The 26231-nt window shown below is 40.9% G+C and overlaps 1 protein-coding gene across 1 annotated transcript in view; it reads right to left on the bottom strand.

Moving 5' to 3' along the window:
* Positions 1-239: 239 nt before the first annotated feature.
* The window catches only part of LOC124164446 (zinc finger protein ZFPM1-like), a 139200-nt gene continuing 113208 nt past the window's right edge, over positions 240-26231 (bottom strand). Inside the window, exon 3 of the mRNA XM_046541771.1 lies at positions 240-1033. Within this exon, the coding sequence (XP_046397727.1) occupies positions 240-1033 (794 nt within the window). The remainder of the gene's footprint in view (positions 1034-26231) is intronic.

Below are 26231 nucleotides of genomic sequence, written 5' to 3'. Positions count from 1 at the left end.
ATCCTCCATTCGGCCACTACTCGCGGCCTTCTTGTCGCCGGCGCTTCCCGGGAGAGTAAATTTCAGTTGGTCATCCTGGTCCTCCAAGTCTGATCCGGCAGGGGGAGCCAAGGCTGATGATGCTGGTGCTGATGATTGTAGACGTGGTGATGATGGTGGTGGAGGTGGTGTTGCTGGTGCGCTGAGTTGGTGGTGCCTCTGTGGACCCCGTGACCAGGGACCCAAGACACCACCTCATCTCACAGGGGTACGGCTAACTGCGTTGATGGGGGCCTGGATGGTGGGGAAGTCCTGAGCTCCCCGACATCCGAACGTCCCTCACCGCCCTCCTTACTGCTGCCAGATATGTTTGCGTTGGAATCCACGGTGGACTCAGCAGCTGCCTTGGCCAGGGCAGCTATCTGGTTCACCACGTCCTCCATCTCGTAGGACAACCCCACGGACGGGGACTCTGGGGGAGGCGGTGGAGGTGGTAAGGACGTCGAGGGTCCAGGTGGAGGCGGGGGCAGCAAAGAGGACCCCCTGGACGGTGGTTTGGCCGGCGGAGATGAGACTGGAGTCCCGGGAGACGGCCGGTTCGTCTCCGCAAAGTGGTGTCGCTCCGGAGGGTGCTTAGAGGTGCAGTGCTTTCTGGCCAGCTTCGGAGCATGGAACCGCTCCCGGCATATCCGGCACTCGTAAAGGGCCCGGACGAGCCGGATACCTCCCCTGGCGTCAGATGGAGCTGCCGCGAAGCAGGAAAGTCTCTGGTGCGCCAGGAGTGCCGCGTCAGAGGGGAAGGCCAAACGACATTTGGCGCAGACGAAGCCGGCCTCGGGACCGTCCACCTCGCGGATTGGTGGTCGGGGGTCGTCGGTGGTTGGGTCGGTGGAGTCCGGGTCGTCAGCGAGGTCCGCCTCGCTGGCTACGGGGACGCGCACCGTGGTGACGACGCCCGGTTTGGCGGCAGACGCGGCGGCTGCGATGGCTTGGAGCGACGCCGGTGGCAGGTTGAGGAAGGAGAGAGGAGTTCCTCCACAGGCACCCCCTCCAACTGGAGCAAATGAGAAAGAAGGACATTTATTGGAAACACTAAGACAAAGAAAATGTCTGATCACTAATCACATTTCATTCAACCACAAGCAATATCTTATAGTATTAAGAAACATATTAGAATTGGGTACATCATGAAGGAATATCCACAAGTTAATGTATGCCTATATGTGGCTATTGATCCCATACACAATAAGAACCAATGCAACATAGTTGACGCAACATTATAGAGCATAAATCATTTTTCACAAAAGAAAATATTCTACTGTAAGCATAAAAGTAAGAATTGATTTTAATTTACAATATTGAGCATTACCCCTTCAGTATTTATAATTGCGTTTAAGAAATTTAAATAGCTATTTTACTTAATCATAAGTGGTAGTAAAATATAAAGCAGTCAAAAAATATGGCTTTACAGAGGCAATATCCAAATTCTGCTCATTCTTCAGCTTGTTCATTTCAGCTTATTGGTCACATTTTACCTAGATTTAAAATGCCTTAATATCAAATAAAATATTCTTATTAAATGGGCAAATTAACGTAGCTTTTGCTTGACCATCTCAATTTTCCAAATTATTTAGGCAAAATTTAAACTCTTAACAAAGTACTTAAGTAAAATATAATAACTTCAAGATGATACCCCGCAAGAAGTGTATTTTTTCTAGTTATTTGTGAAAGGTTAACATCATGCAACAGGTTAACTAAAGGTTAACATCATCAACCAGTACTTAGGAAAGACGTTATTTAGTCTAATATATTAGCCCAATATTTAGTCCTGTTTAGACTGATGATAAAATGGTAGAATACAGCGTTCAAAGCAGGACTGCTGGCATACCAATTTAAATCCAATGCACGACTCAAGAGTTCGAACGCAATGCCACGGCTATTGTTATAAGTCCCAAAATATGCACTAATATTTACATTCTTCCCCTTAAAAATAAGTCCACCAATTATCCATTATTTCTATATAACTTATTAATAACGGAAATATCGTCCTGTTAGATACTTAAAAAATGGTCGAAAAACATCGTTAACGACATATTTTTGATTCTTCCACAAAATGGTAAATGTTCACCACAGGCTACTAATGTATGAAGAAAATGATGATTGAATAACTCATTTTGCATAGTAATAGAATGCGTGAGATCACACTTAATCATTTTCATGGGCCACTTACTGAGGGTAGGCAAGGACCATGAGTTCTATTTCTCTGTTATGAAACCGTTGCACGATATCTCTGAGTTGAATCAGGCAACTTGTTTCGCAGATGCACCAGCGAGAGAGAATAAAGCATTAATTTTAATTTAAACTGAATGATGGGTAGTTTATTAATAAATTCCAAATAATAGGACGAAAGACCCCATACCCACAGAAACTGATTCCGGACTGGTAAGGTAATCTTTGATCAGTGGTTTACTGAATATGAAATGTACCGCTACTATGTGGTTGGTGATTCCGAGGATTTATTCAACTATTACCAAATGCACTGCACCTTTAGACACAAGAAAAATTCTACATGCGCGTTAGTTCCTTTCTTGAAAAAATAAGACTAACAGTCAAAATTCATATGATGACAGCACCTGGCTCTTCTTACAGTCGTGTTTCCTCTTCTATCGGTTGAGACTACCCATATAGCTGAGAATATTCAGTGTCCTTATTTTAAACCATTGTGATGAAATTTCACCCAGAAAAATTTCCCACCATTTTCTATGAATGAATTTCATTTAAAGGGCGCAGGTTTATTTCCCATTAGGTGTGCAACTAATCGTTAAAGTGTCACCAAAAATTGAGCTTAAGAGCCGGCCTTAAGCCTTGACACCACGTAGGACAAACATTCGTAATGATTACTTTACTACACCAATAATAAACAACTCAGCACAAATGATGAGATTAGTTCCACCCTATCAACCGAAGTAACTCCAGCTTTAGGAAAGAGTTCTCCTCATTAAGTTGTGGAGAACAGTGAAACATATGGTACTGCCACCCTTGCTAAAACTTTGCATACCCGGATGGGATACGACGATTTCCTGGTCGCCAACCAAGACATAACGGAAGAGAGAAGGAAGGAACAATCCTGATTAAACCACGAGCCACTCAAGAATTGACGTCCGTTAGATGCAAATAGCGAGCTGGGATCATTTTTGGACAGTCCTGCAGGGAGACCCTCCCACTAATTACTGGGTCGACGCTTGCATAATGACGCGATTCCTTCGTTCAGCATCCCCTTCCTTCCACCATCACTTTCGGAGACTCATTGATGGGGTCAACGGATTCCTACCATGCGAAAGGTTCGGACGGACTCAGCGATGTATGGGAGCAGAATAGCTCTTTGATTGGTGAGAGGCATGGAGGAAGAGAAAACCCACACAGCACTAGAAGAATTCGATTTTTAATTTCAGCATCCATCTTGTTACGGCAGCGGTTCCAAACCTTTTTTCCTCCCGTTCCCCTCTATATTTTTATGTAAAAAATACCGTACCCCCAAAAATTCAACGTGCATATTTTATTACATAATGTCACTCCGGGTAGGAGACACTTTTAGTCATGAATAATTGTATAAATAGACATTTTATTTTAAATACCCCATTGTCGTATACATTTTTCTTGGTTAAGACTTACGGCGCGGTTACCGGAGTAAAACATCATGCTTTACAGCTTTCTTTGCAGCTATAAGGTTAAGATTTCATAATATTTAACGTGGAGAACAAACTCTGGTTCCCTTATTTTAAGAGCAGTTTGAATAACCCTCGGTTATCTTCAATAGTATATTGCAGACCTTTATGAATACGAATTGATATTCCTACTCCTATTCCTTTAAGTCCTCAAATATTTTCTCACCTCAAAATCACAACATCATGTAAAAATCTATTCAGAATGCCTTAACACGTCTTCATACTTCAGTAATTCACCTAATTTAACTTTGATTTAATGTCGACCAGTTTCAACACTTCGCTGTAATCTATGTACATGTTGAGGACTGCCACCAACGGAAACAAGCTCTTTTCATGAGCTCAATGAAGTTTTGAAACTGACTGGGTTGAAATAAAGGTTATGTAAGTATTATCAAGCATTTAATTTCTAGCATTTCGAACCTGCCGCGTTACCGACTGTGAAATTCACATACATTGCTATTCGAGAAAATTGCCCTGGACCGGGACTCGAACCACGGACCTTTGCCATTGCGAGCAAGTTCACAGACCTCTACTCTATCCGGTTTCCTGAATTCCAATAGATATCATATAGATATAGTCCCTTGAGCCTCGGTATATTTGCCAAGGGAATTCACGAACCTGGCTTCGATTCCCGGTCCAGGGAAATTTTTTCGCATTGCAATTTATGAGAAGCATTTGACTGTTTGTCATTATAAAATTTCATTGCGCATCGACAGAAACTGTGCGTGCAATTAGTAACACGTGTTAAGTATTTCCACCGCCGTGCGGAAAGACAAAATGATTCGAACCTTACACTCATTCGCAGTGTGGTCAGCGAGCTGGCTAGCCGTGACGTAACATCCGCCCAGACTCACTCCACCCCCTTGCCTCGCCAGAGGCCGTATTTAAATCCAGCCCTGTTAGTCAGTATATATACATACATACACACACATACACATCGTGACTTTCCCAGGCAAACCGCTGCAGTCGGTCCCCAACCCACCCGACCAAACCTTCGTCCTCCCCTTAAGTTCCCTAATCAAGCCTCTCACTCTACCCACAGTTCGCCTCTCTCTCTCTCTCACAGACTTCCTCTTATTAGTCAATCGGCGAGTTGGGAGACAAGTGGAATTATTAAGAGAGGGTAAAGTGGAGTGGGGAGGAGGGTGGAAAATTAAATATGTGAATGTGTGCGTCTCCTATGTGTTTGTGTGTGTGATGTTCGGGGAAGTGATGGAGGGGTCAGGAGGTTGGAATCGGTCGTGGTGGTGGCGAGAACAGGAGGAAAAGTACAGAGCATAATGGGGATATGTGGATGTTAAGGGTTTTGGGGATACAAATGGAGTGTAAAGGATGATAGGGTAAAGCTCTCTCTGCCCGTCATGCGAAATACCTTTCGGGAAACAGTAATTGAAATACCTGATAAATTTCCTAAAAAACCCGCTATACATTCAAGATTACTATACATAGGTATATAAATGAGGAGGCTTCGTTCCAAATATTAATGCGATCAACAACCTCCAATGGAAGTTTTGCAAAGCAAGTTAAAATTCTCTTAATACCAGTTACAATCGTTAAAGCAGCGGTATAGGTAGAGGACTTCATATTTAAGAAAATCTCAGCGTCAGTAGTCCTCTACACGAGGTTGGAGAATAATCGTGTCACGAACTTTTACCCCATGGACAGATGATGCCATCAGGGAACAAAATTACTTATTATGCTTAGGTCGAAAATTCAACATTTTAATACTACAGAAATTTTGAACCAAGCGCTCCGATTGGCCGCGAAAGCGCTGTGGAAGATGTGGCCACTAAAGGTTTTACAAATGGTGCGTAAAAGGAGATAGGGTAAAGCTCTCGGCACTCGTCGTGTGGCGTACTTCCCGAGCAACACTCATTGAAATACCTATGTGACAATCTGCGATACATTCAAGATCACGAAGTATTTGAGTATTGGTCAAATTGGTGGACCTACAGTCAAGAGGCAGAAAATATTGAAAATTTCTTCAAAACTCTTAATGACAAAAGCCAGGGCCAGGGCTAGATTTGGCCATATAGTTTAACTAAAGCCTCGTAAGGGTTAATAATCATGTCTCATAAAAAATTAAGGCCAGATAGAAATGTTATTAGAACTAGCGTGAAAATTATTTAAATATATTTAACAAGTATAAGTATTTCTATGATCACGCCAAAAGCTGAGATAATACAAATATTGATAGGAAACTGAAAACAGTTGCATGAAAGAAATTTTTTTCATATGAATGGATATGCAAAATATGAATACAATTAATGCACGTAAAACAATATATGAATATTATTGTCAAATGAAAAGTTTACGCATTTTTACTCGATTTTATATTTTAGTCAACCACTTTTCCGATATGTGAAAAGTTAACGTAGCCGACTTATCAAAATGCTCCGGACGATTTTCGTTTCCTAATGTTAGCTTAAATGACCCAAAATCACCTTGTTATGTCAGAATCAGCAATTAAATTTGAAAAGCTTACGTCCTTTATGTCACGAAAGACAGTACAAGCACAGAAGCAAGGCTAGCGACGAAATATGTCGCATCCTCACCGGACGAACCCATCTCCATATCGTGGCCGACAATGAGTCACTCGCTCCCTCCAATTATTCGCGCCAACTGGTGCACTTGCGTAGTGCCGAACGCAACGACCTCTGCACCGCATCGACACCTTCACTCTCGCCGCTATCCAAATGAGTCAGGGTCGGATGGGAGTCAGACTGAGCGGGTGGTTAGCAACCTTTTCATTGACCTTCCCCATACATTCGAAGAGCCTTTCTCCCGTTCAATCCCCCCTACCACCCAGCGGGAGGCATAGCTGTGGGACTGTATGGTAGGGAGTTGCTTTCACCCATACAAGGTGGAAAAACATTCACGAAATTTTAACCCCGGACAGCTGATGCCAGTATGAACCAAAATTACCAATGATTTTTACGTCGAAAACGCACGATAAGGTAGTTTCCTTCATCAAAGAAAACGAAAGGCATTGATGGCGATGCGTTATTCGTTTTGAACATAAGTTAAAAATTATTTATAGCCCAATCGAATCATGCCTTTCCCTCGCTCGTAAAACTCTATCATTCGTTTTCTCTATCTTTATTCAGTTTTTCAAATTAGTTTCCACCTCTACCACTATTTTACTCCGTCCCCCGCGTGCAAGTACGGTCTAACTCATTTTGAAATGAGATATATTCCCACTTTTCCACAATTATTAAATAGAATTTTTATTAACATAAACATATCTAAATTTCTATTGATGAAAAGACGTTGAGAAAGAGGCAAACGGCTTCGAAAGCCCCGGAAACTATTTTCCCGGTGCGAGTATTCTTTTTACGTGTTTTTTATTTAGTTTTGGTGACTTATTATTGCATTGTTATTATTAAGAGCTCCAGTCATAATTTTTGACGAAATTGTGTCTTAAAATAAATATATAAATTATTAAAATAATTGTGAAAAACTTTTGCAACTACCTTTCATTAGAATGTGTTGAACTTGCACTATGTCGCGCCAGAATCGTTTGAACTTATTCGTACGGCCTTACTCCCCCATCCCATAGCAGCAACCAACAAAACGGAATCCCTGTTTAAAGGATACGACCCCCTCTCTCCCCTTGCCTATCTTTCACCCCTCCATCCGCTACCGCTCAAGTTCCCGCCGCCCTTCTTTCCTGCTCCTCAACTCTTTTGTATTTCACACACTGCGAGGCGAAGTAAGAACACAACGGCTCAATCCTCATATTCGCCCCCACCCTTCGCCTTCCCCTCACATTCAGGGGCAATCATAAAAGAGAGACGGACGTGGTGTATATAAGAGTGACTGAGTGGTAGCCGGGACGGGGAGAGAGCATCATCTCACTTTTGTCACTGAGGAAGTGTCATTTTGAGCAAATTACGGCTAATTACCCCCCGAGTTCAATTAACCCGCTCTCCCCTCTCCGTAAACGTAATAGACTGTTTCCTGCTCTTTCATCCTTCATCTGTGTAACGCTGTGTACGTTCCCCTGCCACTCCCCCCCTACTCTTTCCCTACCCTTCCTCTACCTCTCCTCGCCCTCTAACTTCTTCACAACCTTCCCCTCCCCTTCTTCCTTCTACCCTTTCCTTCTCACCCTCCTGAGCTGCGCGCTTTATAATCCCGCGACAAGAGATCCGTGACCGCGGATGCTCCGAGCCTTCTGCCGGCAAAGCAGCGCTCGGGGGACCCGCGGCGGCGGATTTGGCGAGCTCCCCGATTTCGCTTCGCGGCCCGGCACTGCTCGTTGCTAATGGGCGACAAGATGATGTACCGCGACTGTCGTGGCTTCGTCAGAAATGGTGAAGAGTAGGATTATTTAGTGGTTTTATACACTACTATCGATGCGTTCTGAATGCATTTTGTTACGATGGATGTTTAGTTTAAATACCTCAAATGCTTAGTGTGTACCTTTTGAAAACAAACCTTACCTTCCCTCTAAAAACCTTACTCTCATTTTTTAATATGCTTTTAATTTTTTTTAAAACGTAATTAAACGCTATTCGATGATTAAATGTAAAAAAATTAATACCACATAAATTAAATACTGTACGACCTAGCTTTTAAAGTGGCACGTAATCACGTGCCCGAGACAACTAATTATAACTATTTTTAACCTGACTTATATGACGTATTAATGCACTATTGTAAAGTAATTTTTATTTTATTTGTCTTTACCTACCCGAAAATACTCCATTCATTCCCTTTGCCGCGGGGGATATTTTTTCACAATTAACAATGTGGATCACATTCACTGGATAGTGGCTATCCATGCCCTAGATTGTGGCAAATAACTGGACAACCGTTGATTTGGCAGGCGAGGACTTCACCCCGCCGCCACCAAGGTATTTTATGTAATTTTACTGTGAAGAGTTATCAATCGAAATTCCATCTATGGTGCTTGAGTAACCTAAGAAATTGAACTGAAACATTTATTAAATGATTTCAGCACACCAAATTATTTCTATTCACCATTACCTGTAGCCCACAAATAGACCATATTCATAAGAGTCACGGCATTCTATACAACACGTTCAAGCACGTTTCAGAAATGCACAATATTGTATCAATAACACATCTTAGGCAAAAATGGTATTTTCCTGACTACAGCTTCGTTTGTTGGGTAAAAAACGCGCACCTTCAGCAAAAATGCCTTTTGTAGTGCTGCTAGCACGATCATAAACGCTGTCGATCCAAAAAATTACCAGAGCTGCAATAGTCTTTTGCGACCTTTGTTTCTTTTTCCACTCAACAACGAGCCATTTTAAAATTGCCATCATGCTCTATTTATCGGTAGTTATAAAAGGTGAATTTTTTTTAATATGGTGGAAAATTTCATTCGGTTTTTATGCACTATTATTATAATCACTGCATTTCCGACATTTTCCTCTTTTCTCAGTAAGTTTTACTCACAAAATTTATCTAAAAATTTCATCATGAAGATTAAAGGGTACAAGGGAAAATCCAAAGCCACAAAAATTAAAACTACCAAGTTGGAAAAGTTGAATTCCACTGTGAAAACATGCTGAGACATATGCTTTTCAACCATCATTGTGACGAAGAATTACGCCGGTGTGAACCCAGTGTAAAATTGTTAAGCAATAAAATCACCCGAACACTACTGTTCTCGTCGCTATAAAACGTAATTAGTGTCCATCCAGCAAGATAAAAAGGGCTAATTTCCTTTTTTCCCAATGTTGATTGCTACTCTCGAGGACCAGGAAGATGCATGCATTTGGAGCTGTAAAATTTACAGTTATTGCTTCGAAGAGCGCGGAAACTAAGGTGGTGTGCATATTTTACGGATCCACGGATGGCTTCGAGGAAGAGTTTTATGTCCATAATTAAAGGAATGAGGCACGCACCTACTTTGCGCGGCGTATTTCTTTAATTATGGATGAGGTCACGTTTGCAACTGCTGTGTGCATATGGGCAGCGGACGAGGAAAGTGGGAGGAGTAAAGAAAGAGAAACGAAGAGAGAAATATTGTCTGCGTTGGCCCAATCCAAATTAAGAGCACCAGCTGGTCAAACAGCCCGACTCCTGCCCATTCTACGACTTCATTACTCCACATGTTTTTTCGCGAAAGTTATTTCCGAAAGTTAATATAAGTAGCTATATTTAAAGTTCTGTGATTTTTGTTTCAGTTTAATATCCTTTCCCACCTTGATGTTAATGGTTAAAGATCCGATAAACTTTCAAAATGTCTTTCTTTCCTCGTACTATTAAGGATAACGACTGTGTCTTGATTAATAGAATTAATGGCGCCACTTGCTAGGCCGACGCTTTGCATGTTTTTGTTTTATCCATTGTTAGCAATTCAACTATTTAGGCAGTACATTAGAAGAAAACGGATACAGTAGTAAGGACATTAGCATGAGTGAAGAGTCTGATCTGGAGTGTAGCGCTTTACGGTGCAGAAACGTACACACTTCGGAAGGAGGTCGAGAGAAGACTCGGGGCATTCGAGATGTGGGTGTGGCGAAGAATGGAGAAGGTGAAGTGGACGGAGATGAAGAGTAACGACGAAGTGCTGGACATGGTGAGTAAAGAGAGGCTGCTTTTAGATGAGATGCAGAAGAGACAGAGGGTATGGATGGAGTGAGTACTTAGCGGGGAGGGGATGTTGAAAACGGTGTTAAAGGATAGAATGTTAGGGAGAAGAAGGAAATTAATAGGATTTTTAGATAGAATGAAAGATAGTAGATCTTATTGTGAATTGAAGAGGGAAGTGCATGATTGAAGGGGAGGCTCCCGCAAATCTTCTTAAGTACTCCATGGAAACCTACCTTAATCGGTAGAATACATTAATAAATGATCTTGTATGGATTTTCTTTAGGAATTAAAAACCGTCGGCAAGTTTTGCCTTTTCATGGTAATGCACGTATTTTTTGTTAATATGCGTAATATTTCATGACCGCGTAGTGTGCATGTGGCGGTCCTCTTGCATGCTGCATGTTGGTGATTGATCAGCCCCCTCCCTAACACACTAGATGTGCATCGCAGGCTTTTATGTATTTGTAGATGCATACTCTGTAAAAATAGCCTCATTTCATTTTCTATTTTGAAAAAGTAAGCTATGAATGGTATTGAGCCAAAGTAAGAAAAAGTATCGAAAAAATTGTCACATTATATTATACGAGTTATCAAAGTGCATGTTTAATAATTCCTGCATCATAACAGTATCTTTTGCGTTTATTGAATGATGATTTGTGATTATTAATGTTAAACAGGGTAGTATAAATTATTTGATGAAAGTCACAATTAAATATTTTATCACAAAATTTATCCAATTCCATTAGAAATATCGTGAGAAGAAATATTAAATATCCAGAGAAATATGTTTGAACTTTGTAAAAAAAATAATCACACAAATAATCGTAAAAATACAGGCCGAGCTTCTCAGTAAAATATATCAAGTCAATTGTTTCCCAGTAGAATTTATTTTTTATTAAATTATGTATTTATATATTCATGAATTATGATGCGTCAGTGGAACGTGTGATGCTAATAACCCTAGTTATCGACGCACCCAAATATCTGATACTACTACAAAATAATCGTGGCAATCTTAACCGCCGCGGAGAGTCATGAGGAATAGTGTTTTTCAATGATCAATGGATGAATCGGTAGGAGGAGCAATATCCTCCCATTGAATGGATTAATAACTCTAAGAAAACCGGCACGGCTCCCATCTCCGATGGTGGGGGAAGGCCGAACGGGGGAATGAACACGATGCGTACTCCTCCTCGCAGGAAAAAAACTCCCTTCAACCCTTTTCCTGTGGGATGAGCGATGGTGGATAAAAATGCTCCGGTCCTCAATGAGAAGAGAAAAAGTGAGCTCAAGAAAACAAGGGAGCTCTGCATTAGAGGGAGGAAATGAAGCCACTATGAACTAGTGATAGCGAATCATGTGAGTGAAGCTGAATTAAATTTAACGATACTCTGGCCAAGGATAGATATAGATAATTACTAAAGGTTTGAGGTCACCTAACGATATCCCCAATTACCGATGCTCTACTCATCGATAATTGGGTGTTTTTATTGGAAAACACATGAATAATCATAATTATCGACAGCTATAATATCATATGGACGATATTTAGTATAATTTCGTGTTTTATAAACCATGTAGTTAAGTCCAATATCTAAGTACTCAGCTTTCACTCCAAAAATATTTTTGAATTTTAAAACTATCCTTCAGTGCCAGTATATTTAATTAATGTTTTGCTCGAATTAAAAAAATAATAAAAAGATTGCACAAGACAAATTAAACCACTTTAATTCAATTTCGTCACTATTCCTTGATCTAAGTTTTCAAGAAAATTTAAAACATGGAGATATTTAAAGTACATAGGCTTGGAAAATAGTACATCATTTACTCTTGGCGGCTATAACTTACTACAATGCTAATTCAATTCTAAACTTCACAGCAGTGGTCTCCGACTGCCTTCACACTTGACCCGCTTCCCATGCCTTTCAAAGGGGGTACCTTTTCTGCCTTCTTTCCCATCCTAAGTTTCAGTTACGTATCCTGTTCCAACACGGTACACCATCATTACGTGGGAGAGAGGGAGACATGAGATTATTCCATTGGGCGATTTTTACCTCCCCCTCCCTCCCCCCTCTTCTCTCAAAAGCAAAGAATTCTATTAATGTGCCCCTTTTCCGTTTCCGTCTTCATGTCTTTTCATGCTCGATAGGTTTTTACATGCACCGCGGTTTCCGCGATCGTCTAAAGTTCCCCTTTAATTGAGCGCAATTAAAACCACACGCTTGTCTTCCCGTTGTGCACGGACTAATCACGCGGTCGATTTGGAAACGTGCTACTTGCTTCAAACGCTTCGCTGTGCTGTTGTGCATTGCAGTATAACTGATGGGTACGCATCGAGCAAGAGTTGTCATTTTTGACCCACATATTCTATCCACTTCCTAAAAAGAAACAAAGTGAAAAAATGCCTCAATATAATTAATAGTAAAAGTCGGAAACTCCGTTTATAATAAATATAAAATGAGAAAAAATATTAATTATATGTCATAAATTCCTCAACTATCAGTGTATAGCTATTATTGATTATCGAATATTTGTTATTTTATTATTAGCTCTGACTCAGAAAGATTTACCTACAAAGAAATAATTACAAGGCAATTAGTAGTAAAACCTTAAGAAAAAAAAAGGATTTAAAGCGATTCATTGTCATTTATCTACTGCTGTAATATTAGGAATATATATTTTGTACAAACCAAGCGTAGAGAATCGTTTGTTTTAGCATGATAAAACGACATAACAGAAATAATGACAGCTTGAAATCAAACCGCAAATTTATTTTTTATCTTTGCTTTTCATCGGAAACGAGCATGGTTCCAAAATTTAATGAGAATCCTCTCGCTCTTCAATTGGCATAATTTATCCGGAACACGCCTCCATTAAGATCTAAAACTTCGAGGAAACATCAAGGAATCCTTAGTGTTTCGAATTTGTTCTTTGATTTACGGTTAATAACCATCGATGCTTCGATCTCTTGGAGAGAAAAATATACATAAGTATTTCCCATGCATAAGGGAGGAGGAAGCGTGATCATTTCCTTGCGATTTAACTGCCAAAAGAAAGCATGTCATTTCGATAGAGTTGCGTCCTTCGACATGTTGACCTCATAAATGAGGTACACACCTTCCCCCAATCCTGAACTCCATGGAAACGGGTAGGGGAAAAGGGACAGGAGAATTTTCAGATCCCTTGCGAAAGCCAACAAAGAATAAAAATTCTTACCAATCTCGTCAGTCATCGGGAACCTCGTTTACCCGTTATAGTGTATCTCCTTTACATTTCCTCTTTTTTTCATACGGTTTATTTTTGCCATTTCCTCCGCCAGAAGTTGATTCCACAGTTCCTTCTACAACCCACTCCACCTCCTCTGTCTCATCTTCCAGGCCCACGGTTCCCAACGAACTCCTACTTCACCCCCCCCCACCCACCTTGTCCCCGGCGCATGGAGGAAAAAAAAGGGACAAGAAAAAGTTTTAACGAGATCCTTTGGTTGTTAAAAGGACGGAAAAAATGGTGGAGCCAGAGCAACATTGCTGCCCGTCCCCTCACCCCACCACCCTTAACAACAACATCGGTGATGATAATGGTTCCGGAGTTTCGGGAATAGAGAGGATTTCTTTCTCTTTTATTGTGCATGCTGATGATATGGAAAAGACATATCGTTAACAACGAGGGTACAAGGAAGGCCGCAGCTAACAATAGTTTACGTAGAATGAAACGGTCGAGGCGTTCACAAGTGATATTCGGCGACAAAGGGGCAAAAGTCAACCAATAGTCTCCCAGTAAAAGATAGCAGTTAAACTTCCGGATTCTAATTATTTTAATCATTTCTTGTTCTCAAAATGCATCGTTAAGTGATTATACAAACTCAAATAGAAATAATATAATCTTTGATTTCGAATATTTTACGTAATTTTCAAAATAATACCTAAAATTCTGGTAGAGATGAAACGCCGAGGAAGGAGGGGCGAACATAATGAATTGGAGTTTTAACGAAGACTATATTAAATGAATTTTCTATATCAACTCATGATACGTGACATATTAAATTGCATGCTAGGGATTCATTCCGTTGAATTTACAAGGGAAAACAACAGCACTTACACAATTTACTTTCACTTAAATTTGATAATAATAAATAAACAAACTTCATTGTTTATATCATTCACCAGTGAGACGGGCACAACCGCGTTTTTCAGGATTTCATTCCCTTTAACGCAATGCAAAGCAAAATGAACTTTCAACATTAGTTAATTCATTTCACATGTGGTATTTACAAAACATGCTCACATTCAGCAAACCTTAATTTCACGTAATTAAACAATAAATGGGTATATAGTAATATATTGACACAATATCTACCAAAATATTCCCTTCCATGGAAATGGTAATAGTTATAGAAGCATAATAATAGTGTCAATAAACATACACTAAATACAATCATCGCAACAATGAATGCAAAATTAAAAATGGTGTCGCCTGTTTAAGGGGTTCTGGACGAGCTTTAATGAGATTATATCTTGTTAGCATCAACTCTCTTTACAGCAGGAAGTCGAGGGGGTGCTAGGCGTAACTGCATCCTTTCCTGTAATCTTCGTTGGAAAGCTCTCTCATGCGCTCACAACAAGGGCTCGAATGACTCAAGAAATTAACGCAGCCCGATGCCCCACGGGACAATGGCATGGGAGTTTAGGTGGGGGGGAGTCGAGTCAAAGGACGGCCGGGTATGACTCCCGTCATCAATCAAACATCGGATGGAGTAATTTTGGTCGCTCCGTCGATTCATTAATTCATTTCCGACCGATGCGGGACTGAAGCCTCGACTGTGCTGCCCACCATCTACTTTAACAGCACAAAGACTGGCACAGGATTATGTCTTCCAAGGCATCCTACCTCCTCAATTTCTTATATTTGCCTTCCTATCTCTTCTTCCAGTTCTCTTTACTCTTGAACGTTCACTTATTTGCTTTTTGTCACCCTCTACTGAAGAGAATATTCAATTACCACCATTGTGAGGGAGAATTTACAGTAATTTTAGTCGTAATTTTCTCTGTAAACACGTACGAAATTTTGGAGATTTTTCCGAAAATTTTACGCCAGCTATAAGATCACCCTACAATTGTAAGGAAGAAGTAAATAATTTTAGCCGTTATTTTCTACATCTTCATTACATCTATAAATTACTCTGCAATTTACAATTTCGCCTGCATCATGAAAAATTGGCGTACACGCTATTTGTAGTATATTCATAGTTCTGATCAATACATTATTATAGCACGCTGATGCTAATTAGATTCTCTTGCATCAAAAACACAACTGTGTAACAAAATATTAATAACAACATTATCTCAAAAATATTTTAATTTTGCTGATGGGCAATGACAAGTCAGTGCCTGCATGTAAAAGAAGGTTACCGACCTTGGATCAATGTAGTATCTCCAAAGTTAAGTCTGCACATTAGTTATCCATGCATATTGTGTTGGAAATGATAACTTCAAGTTAATTTTCCTAAAATTTAAGAAGCACGAGATCATAATGATTTGCTATGCATATAGTAACCCAAATTTCGCGACCGCTGCCTGCAGGTAAGAGGAGGTTACCGACCTTGGATCAATGGAGTATCTCCAAAGGGATACGAAGTGGGACCCTCCGGGAGTGAGGTCTCGGGAAACCTTTGCAAATGCACTCATCCCCAATTCCACATCCTCCTCCCACGTAAATCCCACTTCATTTCTCCCCCAATACCTCCGACACACTCATCCCCCTCCCCTCTAGCCTCCACACTACCCCTTTCCACTCCCTCACCCAAACATTACGCTATACCCCACCCTCCCCTACCGAACCCTCCCCTTTTTGTCAATTGCAACGAATCAATTCCCACCTCCCGGATTCGGGCGCGCGCGCAGAATCAGCGTATCGGAGAGGGAGTCCGACTCTTCGCCACACCCTTCTCACCCACCCCCTTCAAACCCCTTCCCCTACCTCCCCCACCCACACTCCTTCCCTCTCTCCATTCCCTACCCCACCCATACCTCCCCTACTCATTTTCTCTTCTCCCTTTTCTTAGCTTCGCCTCCCTCCTCCGTCACCTTCTTCAACCCTTAACACTGCCTTGTTTTGCATCTACTTCTGTCGCGGACCAAGTTTCGACCTGCTCATCGGTGATACAATCCGTGGTTTTTTTTTAATGAATGTATGTAGTTAGAGCTCTCACTCTAGACTAAGGTACAGGGTTGTGATATTACTCTCATGCATGTGCAGAAAAATTTCTCGGGTTTTCCACCGGTTGATGTTTTCCATGTCTCCCGACGTTTCGAGCAACGACTTGCTGTTTATCCTAAGGGGTTATCCGAATGATTTCTGATTGGGCTGAATGATTTCAGAAGATACCCTGACGATGAACAGCAAGTCGCTGCTCGAAACTTCGGGAGACATGGAAAACATCAACCGGTGGAAAACCCGAGAAACTTTTCTGCATCTGATACGCCGGGAAAACCTAAGATCATACATCACTCTCATGCAGGGTTTGGAAGCGAGTTCTTACCCCTGGGCCCTATTCTTATCTTCGCCTGACTGTTCATCTTCTAATAATTCTAATTCTTCTTCATATTTTATCTACTTTCATCACAATTCACAAATTTTTATAAGTGAATATATTTAAGACCGTTGTTGACTCTTCGAAGGCCATTTTTTATGCACAATTACCAACCGATCCATAGTAAACGCATACTTACTACTCCAAATCTGCTCTTAACTTGTCCTTTCTCCGACATCTCCTCCAATCCCTTAACACTGCTTTCATTTGCATCTACTTCTGTCGCGGAAGTTTTGATCTGCCCATCGGAGATCCAACCCGTGGGGCTGTTTTATGGATAGGCGAAGGTAAAGCTCGCGCTAAACTAAGGGGAAGGATTGTGATATCACTCTCGTGTATGGGGTGGGAAGACGGTTCCCACCCTTGGAACCCGTATAATCTCGTGGATTTAAGGTTAGTTTTGAAGGTGTACGAAGACTTCACCTAGGATGATCTGCTACAGAAGCAATAATTTTTCAGGTTTTTTAGTACGAAGAGAATTGTTATCAATGTATATTAGTCAAAATACCTCACCATTGTATCTTGTGGCCTCATTATAGCCATAAAATTTGTCTTTACGAATTATAGATAGAGTTATAAATCACTCTCTAATCCTTTCTTATCTTTGCCTGACTAGTCAAATTCTAATAAACCCTAATGTTTTACTTGTAAGGCCGTTATTGATTTGGCTGTCTCTCCGAAGGTAAATTTCATTTTTCGAGGTAAAGACATAACTGCCTTGCCTTTACATATATTCAATTTCTGCCGGTGAACATTTTTCCAAGTGCCGTTTGGTGACTAAGGTACTTATCACCAACAGCGCTCAGAGAAGAAGGTAGCCGGGATTATAATAACAACGGGCAATAGGCCTAAGGAAATACGTTGATTGATAGTTGAAACTAGGTACCCAATATTCACAATCTTCAAAGAATGGTTGTAATTCATGTAGAACAACACGATTGAGAATATTTTTTATGAATAGTGGAAAAATGTTTAGTTGCTTCCACAGAACGATAGCTATCTCTTTCGCGTTTTTCATAATTGAAAAAGCATTCACATTAAAAGACCCATTCTTCACATCTTAATATCGCATAACTGAATAACAAGGATAGAACAGACACATTTCAATGGTTGGCACTAAAATCATGATTTTTAAGGAAAAAACGAGGGTTGAGGGTTATAAAATGAAAAATGATTTCACCAAATATTGCAAATATAAAGTTGCTTCAGTATCCAAAAACTACTGACACAGCTACATAGCATAAAACTTAGCCTCCTCCAAAGTACGCGCATTTATTTTTTTCGCCGAAATAAAAGTCAGACCCCTTGTGAATATCAAATGTCTCACCGTCGACATGGGCACACTTTTTAGCATGCCCTAGCCACAAGAGGGGAATTCTAATCAATGCCGTTTATCCATGTCTAGATTGACAGCTTGCGCGATCTGTATTCGCTCCCAAATAGAACCTTTTTAAACTTTCACGTCCAATCCAAAAGCGTTTTCGTATTCCCTATGAAATGCGTGTCACGCCTCAGCGATTTCAGAAATATCTTCCCTCTATCAGGTCCCAAGTAGCCTCCCACCCTTCAGTCCAGGGTCCCCGCCTCCAATAGCCCACTCAATCAGACCTCGAAAAATCCTAAACACGATCTTCATATCCTTTGCATCCTTTATCCTTTCTTATCTGACTCACGAATTTCTCTCCCCGTCAAAATCCATGAGCGCCGTTGGCTTGACGACGCATTTGGGTGGCCAAGACATTGTGATCACCGGGCCTAGATACATTAAAACATGGGACTGGGCCTTAAAAATATTTATTTAGCTTCATTAGTTAGGCAAATTCATCAATGATAAGCATTCCATCACCTCTTTGTACCAATATATTCCCTGATAAGTGGCCCCGGCATAAACTTCTCAAACTTGAAGTAGGTAATACGAAATTCGAATCCAATGCTCCTCAAAATGAATTAGTATGGATTCATGAAGAGACTATTTTGCTCACTAAATATACGCTTTTTCAAATGACCAAATCCGCTGTAAAAAATTTAGAGCTTAATTCATTATCATTTGCGCAATTCACATTTAAAGGAACGGGAAAGTCTACAATTCAGCCTTAGAAGAATCGTCGATAGCTATTCGGATAATCCTATTGTCACAAGTTAAAAAAAAATAAAATAAAATTTATGGCAATTATAGGTATACATAACATAAAAGTAGAAGAGATACACGGAGCTTCTGGTAAACAAAACTCATCAAAGCTATAATTGGCATTTTAATTGAAAAATTAACACACAGCAGATAAAAGACGCAAAATACAGTTCTGGAAAATGAATTCAGCAGCAAATAATTGAAATTTTATGTGTAAAAAACAGTATGAAAAAATAGCATAAAGATAGACGCATAGCACAGGTTATATGGCGAAGGAAATCCAATAAAACTGTATTCACCATCGAGGCCGAAGAAAATGTATGCCGTTCAGAAAATTTAGCAATCTAAAGGTAAGCAAAATGCCGACTCAAAGCAAGGCTAATAGCATATTTTTGCATCAAAATTTCACGGGGACAGGAATATATATTTTTTCCTCTCCCTTTTCAGTTCGTTGGCTGATTAGTTTTTCCCTTACAAAAATGTATGCCCACGGTCCCCCCCTCCCCGCCTTGCTTTCCTCTGAGAAAGAGAGAAAAATCCAGACAAACCTTATCCATGCATTTTCCTTTGGTCCAAAATTTGATTTTAACCCTGCACTCACCCCTTAGACCCCTCCAAGCATCTCAGCGACCCCATCCCGCGACCAAAAAGGCCCAACTTTATTCCTCACACCACTCTCAAAAAAGTCCTTCCTACTTTTTTCCCCTGTCCACCCCTCCAGTATCCTAACTATGCTTCTTATCCTACCCCTACCTTCTCCCCCCCTGCTCTCGTTGTGCTACCCTTACCCAAAAAAAACCCACTCCACGTGAACCACGGTCCCTTTCCCAAAATTCCGACTCCACTCGTTCCCAATTTCGCCCTCCCCATCCTCTCCTCCCCAATGCCGCCCCCTCCCAAAGAAGCGAAAAAAAAAGAAATAAAAAAATAGCTCACCCTCCTCACCCTTACTTTTTTCTACCCCCCTACCCACCCCATCGTACCCTGAAGAAACCCCTCCTCTCCACCTCGTTATCTCTCGACGCCACCCATCCCACCCTGAAGAAAAAAACCCTTACGGTTCCCTTTTAGACATACCAACGCCGTACCCACACCATTTTTTTCCCTTCGATCCCTAACTACCCCTTCCCCCTATCGCACCCTTACCCCTTATATTCCCCCTCCACCCCTAGCCTTCCCCTGCCAAAACCTTTAAGGGATCTACCCCTGCCACCCTGTCTAGGGGCCTCCTCTTCCAGCCACCTCATTTTGCATACAAGTCGCGAGCACCGGCCGTCTTCCTCCCCATCTTCTCTCTCCCAGGGCTGAGCAAAAGGAGGGTTTCTGGGGGGGGTGGGCAGAAGGGGTCCAGGGGAGGGGGTAGGGTATGTGTGGGTGGGAGAGTCCAAGGAGGGAAGGGGTTTGAGTGGGAAGAAGAGGAACTAAAATGCCTCCGGGTTCTCCTCTTCCTGCTTCGTCTCCCTCCTTCCGCCTCACACATGGGTGTGGCATCTCCAAATGGCGCCTCCGCGTCTTTTAAATGATTCCTCTCCTTTTTTCTCACTCTTCCTCCAACCCGACTACAGTCATTCTTCCCTTCCCTACCAAAATCTCACTGTCCGTTCCTCCTCATAGGAAAATCCACTAGAAGCGCTGGAACATTAATTGCGTAAGTTAGGTTTCGCTTAGTAGGGCCCTCTTCGCTTCTATAGCGTTGGGGTGTTTTTCCCTCGTCCCGTTCCTTCCGTCCCTTTCCCTTCCCAGAGGCCTCGACGGGCTCCTATCACGGCGGCGCCTCTTTCCTTTTTCCTTCCTCTCCAGCCCTTCCCCGGGTGATCGGGCGTATAAACCACTGGCTTGGTTCCCGGCTTATGACGTGTGTACGTAGGCGCAGTCAAAATTGCACCGCGTGAATCGGTGTATTGCTAGAACGCACGGACGTGAGATAGCAAAATAGCCTCTGGTATAATTTCGTTCCTGAATTCGCGCAATTTCACGCCATTTTGAGAAGTTTTAACCTGCGCCGTTACGTGTCCCATGTAAATCGGCCTTTAAGCATCTGAACTTGCAAGATAATTTTCCTTTTCGCATCTCCTTACTCTCTTCAGGCGAAATCGCACAAACCCCTCCCACGTATAGTCCCCGACTGATCCCCGCCAGCTCACCAATCGGCCCCTTCTTGCCCGCCAGCCTTGATCCTCTCGTGAGGACTCGGAAACGAACGTATCTGCAATTCGAAGAACCGCCTCATCTGGTCTGGAAGGGAAGGGAGGGAGGAGAGTGGGGTGGATGGGGAAAGGCGTGGGGGGGGGGGGGTGTTGCTATGACATCACCCTCCCTTCCACTGTCCCCTCATCCCACCCCTCCATTCTAAATCCCCAACCAACCCCTCCTTTGTAATACGTACACTTTTGCCGATCCTCCGTTTTGACCCACCCCACAAGCCATACGAGCTATATAGAGTCCCATAGCTCCTTTCCTTCTCTGTGGTGCTCCTGTCTGTCGTCTCACCGCCCAATCGTTTGAGGATCTGCAGTGACACAAGCTGTCAATAATTGCTTTCGTAATATCGCAGAATTTTTTCCCAACCTTGCCACCATGTCTCCTTGAATTTAGACTTTTTTCGTCAGCTGTACAGATGTAATGAAGTTGGTATTAGGTGAATTCACTTTGTCAAAGTTATGCGTAGTAATAATAAATGTCATTGTCTACTTTCCAGACTGGTTTTTGTGTAGAGTAAAGAATGATCTTTTATTACTGTAATGATTTCATTAATGCGAGGTAATTTGAATATTTCAAGCCTGAATATTAGATAAATGGTTCTAATTATCGAAAAATTAGAATAATTTTTATTTTTCAAAATTTATTTGTCTCGATTACCCCCCAAAACAGCACAATTACCTCAGCACATCGGGGATTTCAACAGCAGCTGATATTGGGCATTCCCAAAACACAATGCCCAGATATGGGCAACCTATCCAGGTGGGACTCGAACTCGTGACCTCCGTTATAATAGGTGAGGACTTATCCCAGCTGCCACTGTGGCCGACAATCAGCCAAATTTTACAACCTTTGCGAAAATGCTCTAAATACGCTCATGTATTCCATTCCAAATGTATTCAAGCAGACAATACTAACGGCAAATTAGTTTGTAAGTAGCGGAACTGGATTTCTTAACTATTTGGTCGAACTAAAATGTTAAGTCAAGTACCTAATGTTTAACACTGTTTGGATCTAAGTGGCTACGGACATAGCAAGAAGCTCGAATGAAAGGCAATTATGAAATGCTCCGTATGTTAATACATTATGGAGGACTTAATAAACAGCCGATTTTGTAAGAAAGATAAAGATATAGAAAAAAGTATTTAGAAGATATGCATAACTTTACTTTAAAGGCGTCTTTAATGCAGATTTCAAAATTCAAGACATGCTATAGGCAAGTTTTGTGTTATAAAACTTTGGAGAATTTCAGAGGGTAAAACTACAAAAAATTTTCTCTTCACCATCTAATTTTTCTACACCAACTTTTATACGAATGATGGACACTACAAGATAATACATTCAGTATCTGAGAGGCTAAGGGACTTAAGGTGTAAAATCCATCAATATACAAGAGCCATAATCGTACCGGTCCCGAGGAGTCACGATTCTTTGGAAGTAATAACCTACAAAGATGATTTCCAGAATTAGAATTTGAGTAATAAATAATGATCGAAGATAAACATATTTTAGGAATAACTACTGATTTTTCTATTACCATCCAAAAATAATTGTTGATAATTTTGAGAACTATCCATCAAAATGATTGGTCAGTATTGAGGCGAAATCAAATGAACTCTGCGAATGTAATGCCTGGAGACTTAAGACGCACTTTTTTTCATCCATTTTGCCTCTCCTTTTATCCGATTGGGCTCTCATACACTTTGATACATTAGAAAAAATTCCTCAAAACTTGTCTCACACAATCAGTTTCATAACCTTTTTGTCTTTCATCGAAACTCGCCCAGAAAATCGAAGGAAGAAATTAATGGCGCAAGGTCTACTAAAGCGCCTGGGCACGAATGAGAAAGGTAGAGCAAGGAAGCCTTCATCAATAAAGAAGGAAGACATTTTATATATTCGTTTCTTTGATTAAGTGTTGTATTCGTGACCGTTATCAAAACCTCCTAAATAAATTGAGGTCTGGATTTCGTCACTTTCTCGAAAGAAAGGGAAAAAATATAAAACCGCCTGGGCTAAATACGGCGCAATTTTTTCCGTTTTCCTCAATATTGAGTAGATATTCGTTCCAATCATATAAAGGAGTAATGGATGGCCTTTGTTCTTTCCGACCGACTGGCTAAAGCTAAATACAAAGGCGACTGGCGCCATTTGCGAACGATCACGTTCCTAGTGGCTTTTTTCCTGTACTATTCCCATTAGGTCTTTCTTCTCCACTCTAGTACCTATTGAAGACACTTCAACTTGCTCAGAAACACACGTTTGATGAATAAGACGAATACTTTTCAGTAATAGTTCAATTTCTAAATTAATATCGGTGATGAATTTGAACCATCCATCAAAAACTATCAAGTGATTACAGTTGATTTTCATGTGGTTTAGTGATAATAATTGGGATTGTTAATCGGTTTTTTTATTTATACACCTAATTAGCTCCCTTAGATCCAAACTAACGTGTAAGGAGCTAATTGATAACCGTCGTGTTTCAGAAAAAGGCCTCAAGGATAAAATTATTTTATGTTAACAATACTGAAGAGTAAAAAAATCACGTTTCAGAGTTCGATGTCCCACATAGACCTGTTACTAAGTTATGAAGAGTTACATCATTCATTAAATCATGAAAGAAGAAAAGTGTCAACAGCAAATACCAATAATCATTATAAAGGAAGAGTATTAAGTTGTTTAATAGATGCAATACATATCATACTATAATATTAAGCATTTTATCAAATGAGAAACTCGCATTTCAGTGGAAAGCTCATGTTAGAGATAGCTACCCACTTCTTTCACCATGTCCTGCAGCAATATGGTAATCAATATGAGATGATCGGTAAAGATATATTTATCTCTCCTTTTAATCACGCTACACATATCAATTTGAAATGGCAGGTAATGATATATTTATCGATTCTTTTAATCATGCCACATATATTTTGCTCAGCCAAAGCTACGCACCATTTCCGCATTCGTACTAATTGATTCCGATTTCATCATCATCGGGACGAATATTTCACGCGACGATATCGTGCCGACTATTGCGGCTCCAGACGTCTTACAAAGCGTCCGTCATAAGACCTCTGTCGTGCCCCCAATACCCTCCCAATCCCCACTCCCTCCTCTTATGACAATCGCGAAATTCACTCGCCGACGTAATCACCGCCAGTATAGTTCGCTTCCCTCCCTCTACCCCCCCCAGTGACGCGTGATTTGAACCACTTTATAAAACAATCTCCACAAATTATTTCCTCACAACCCCTACGACCCCTTCATGATCTGCCTCCATGAAAAGAAATCACTTTCAAGTGCACTTAATCGTTCGGATCACTTCGGGTTCACAATCTCTACCGACGAGAAGAACGAAAGGGAGGGGGAGAAAAAAAATCACGAACAAAAAGAACGAAAAATAGTGTACGCACGAACGTAATTCTGAAGCGCCTTCACCTCCGGAGGATGTAAAAGTCAATCAGCACTAACGCAGACAAGTACAATCAATCGATATCCCCTTCTCAGGGTCACGGAATGGAAGGCAATCAATGGTATTGAGGGATGAGAGAAAAAAAATATATCCTCCTTCACTCTCCCCATTCCCTTACTTCGGTGATCTATTGAAGTCTCCTCACACCAGCTCGCTTCAGTCCTACCCACACACACACACGTCGTATCCTTCTCGACAAAGGCTCGGATCTCAGTGCGATCGGTACCGCCTCCTTATTGCGTCACCAATGGACTCGATGAAGGAGTCAATGGGCTCGCCGCGAAGCAACCTCTTAATTAAGAGGAGACCGGACTGGGTTGCGTCACGAGGGCTCCAGAGTGCAAAGAGTGGCATTACAAATGCGGGGTTGAGATATCACGCACGTGGAAACGCCGAGGTTGCGGGAACGGAAGCAAGGAAACTATTATGGCAATAAATATCAATTACAGTTTTTACCACTTTACATACAAACGTCGTGATGCCACGAAAATCAGTGGCGTCTTCGATTGATGGCAATATGGGCTTCAGAGATTCATAGCCTGATTTAAAATGCCTCTGTTTGAGAAAAATCTTGAAACTTAAAAAAAAATTATTATTTACGCCATTCTTTATAACATATTTCGAGTAACATTGGAATTTGAATTCCCTTGATCATGATCTCTTCCAATCAATTTCAATGAAATGTTAAGTTCATGGGATGTACACCAGCAACGTTTAGAGAGAAATTAACTTGGTTCTCGTGGATATTTTTGGATTCTCTTTTTTACTTGCCCTTTTAGCAAATACTACGAAAAAATGCAATTAATTTGTTGGAAAGGAGGAAAATACTGGAGTGCATGCGGTTAACCTGATCTTGTGTCACCATTTTCTGACCGATCTTCAATTGACTTTCAAAGCATTTGACGACTGTAATAGCTGATTCCATATTGTGACTAGATACAAAGATGAAAACTCTGCAGTCATTTCTACACAGCTGCGTGCAGAGAATCCTTCATCGTTTATTCCCTATTAAGTATTCCTAGAATGGAAATATTACAATCCACAGAGGGAACAGTGTATAAAAAATGATGTTGTGGATAAAAAAGCAAATTTGAGGCTAGTTTTTCGGTTCTGAGACTAAATTTTTTTAAATCTCAAGGATAGAACCAAGTATTCCAAATGAGAGCAAATGCAATATAAACTAATTTACTCATTTCAAGCTTATCTAATCATATTTTCCAATAATATCTACATATCTTATCAATGGTCATTCCTGAGTTTTTCATAATAATTAGCTCCTTTGAAAAAGAAAATCTCCCCGACTTAACAGCAGGAGCTTATATATATATATCCTCACAAACAACCCTCGTAAACCTTCATCAAACAATGGAAATTATAAATACAAAGACGGAGACTTTTTAGAGTAAATACGACCAAGTAGGTAGGTATTCATTTTTCCAGAAAATTACGATACCCATCACCGCCACCAACCCTCCTAACTTACAGCCTTTAATGCGAGATTTTTAATACGAGCAATTCTTTGTGTCTCTACGCTCCCCATTCTGATTCGCAAGTCACCCCAGTCCA

The sequence above is a fragment of the Ischnura elegans genome, chromosome 8 (genome assembly GCF_921293095.1).
Source record: "Ischnura elegans chromosome 8, ioIscEleg1.1, whole genome shotgun sequence".
Taxonomy (NCBI): domain Eukaryota; kingdom Metazoa; phylum Arthropoda; class Insecta; order Odonata; family Coenagrionidae; genus Ischnura; species Ischnura elegans.
Note: the sequence above shows the minus strand (reverse complement) of the source record. Positions and strands in the feature narration are given on the sequence as shown.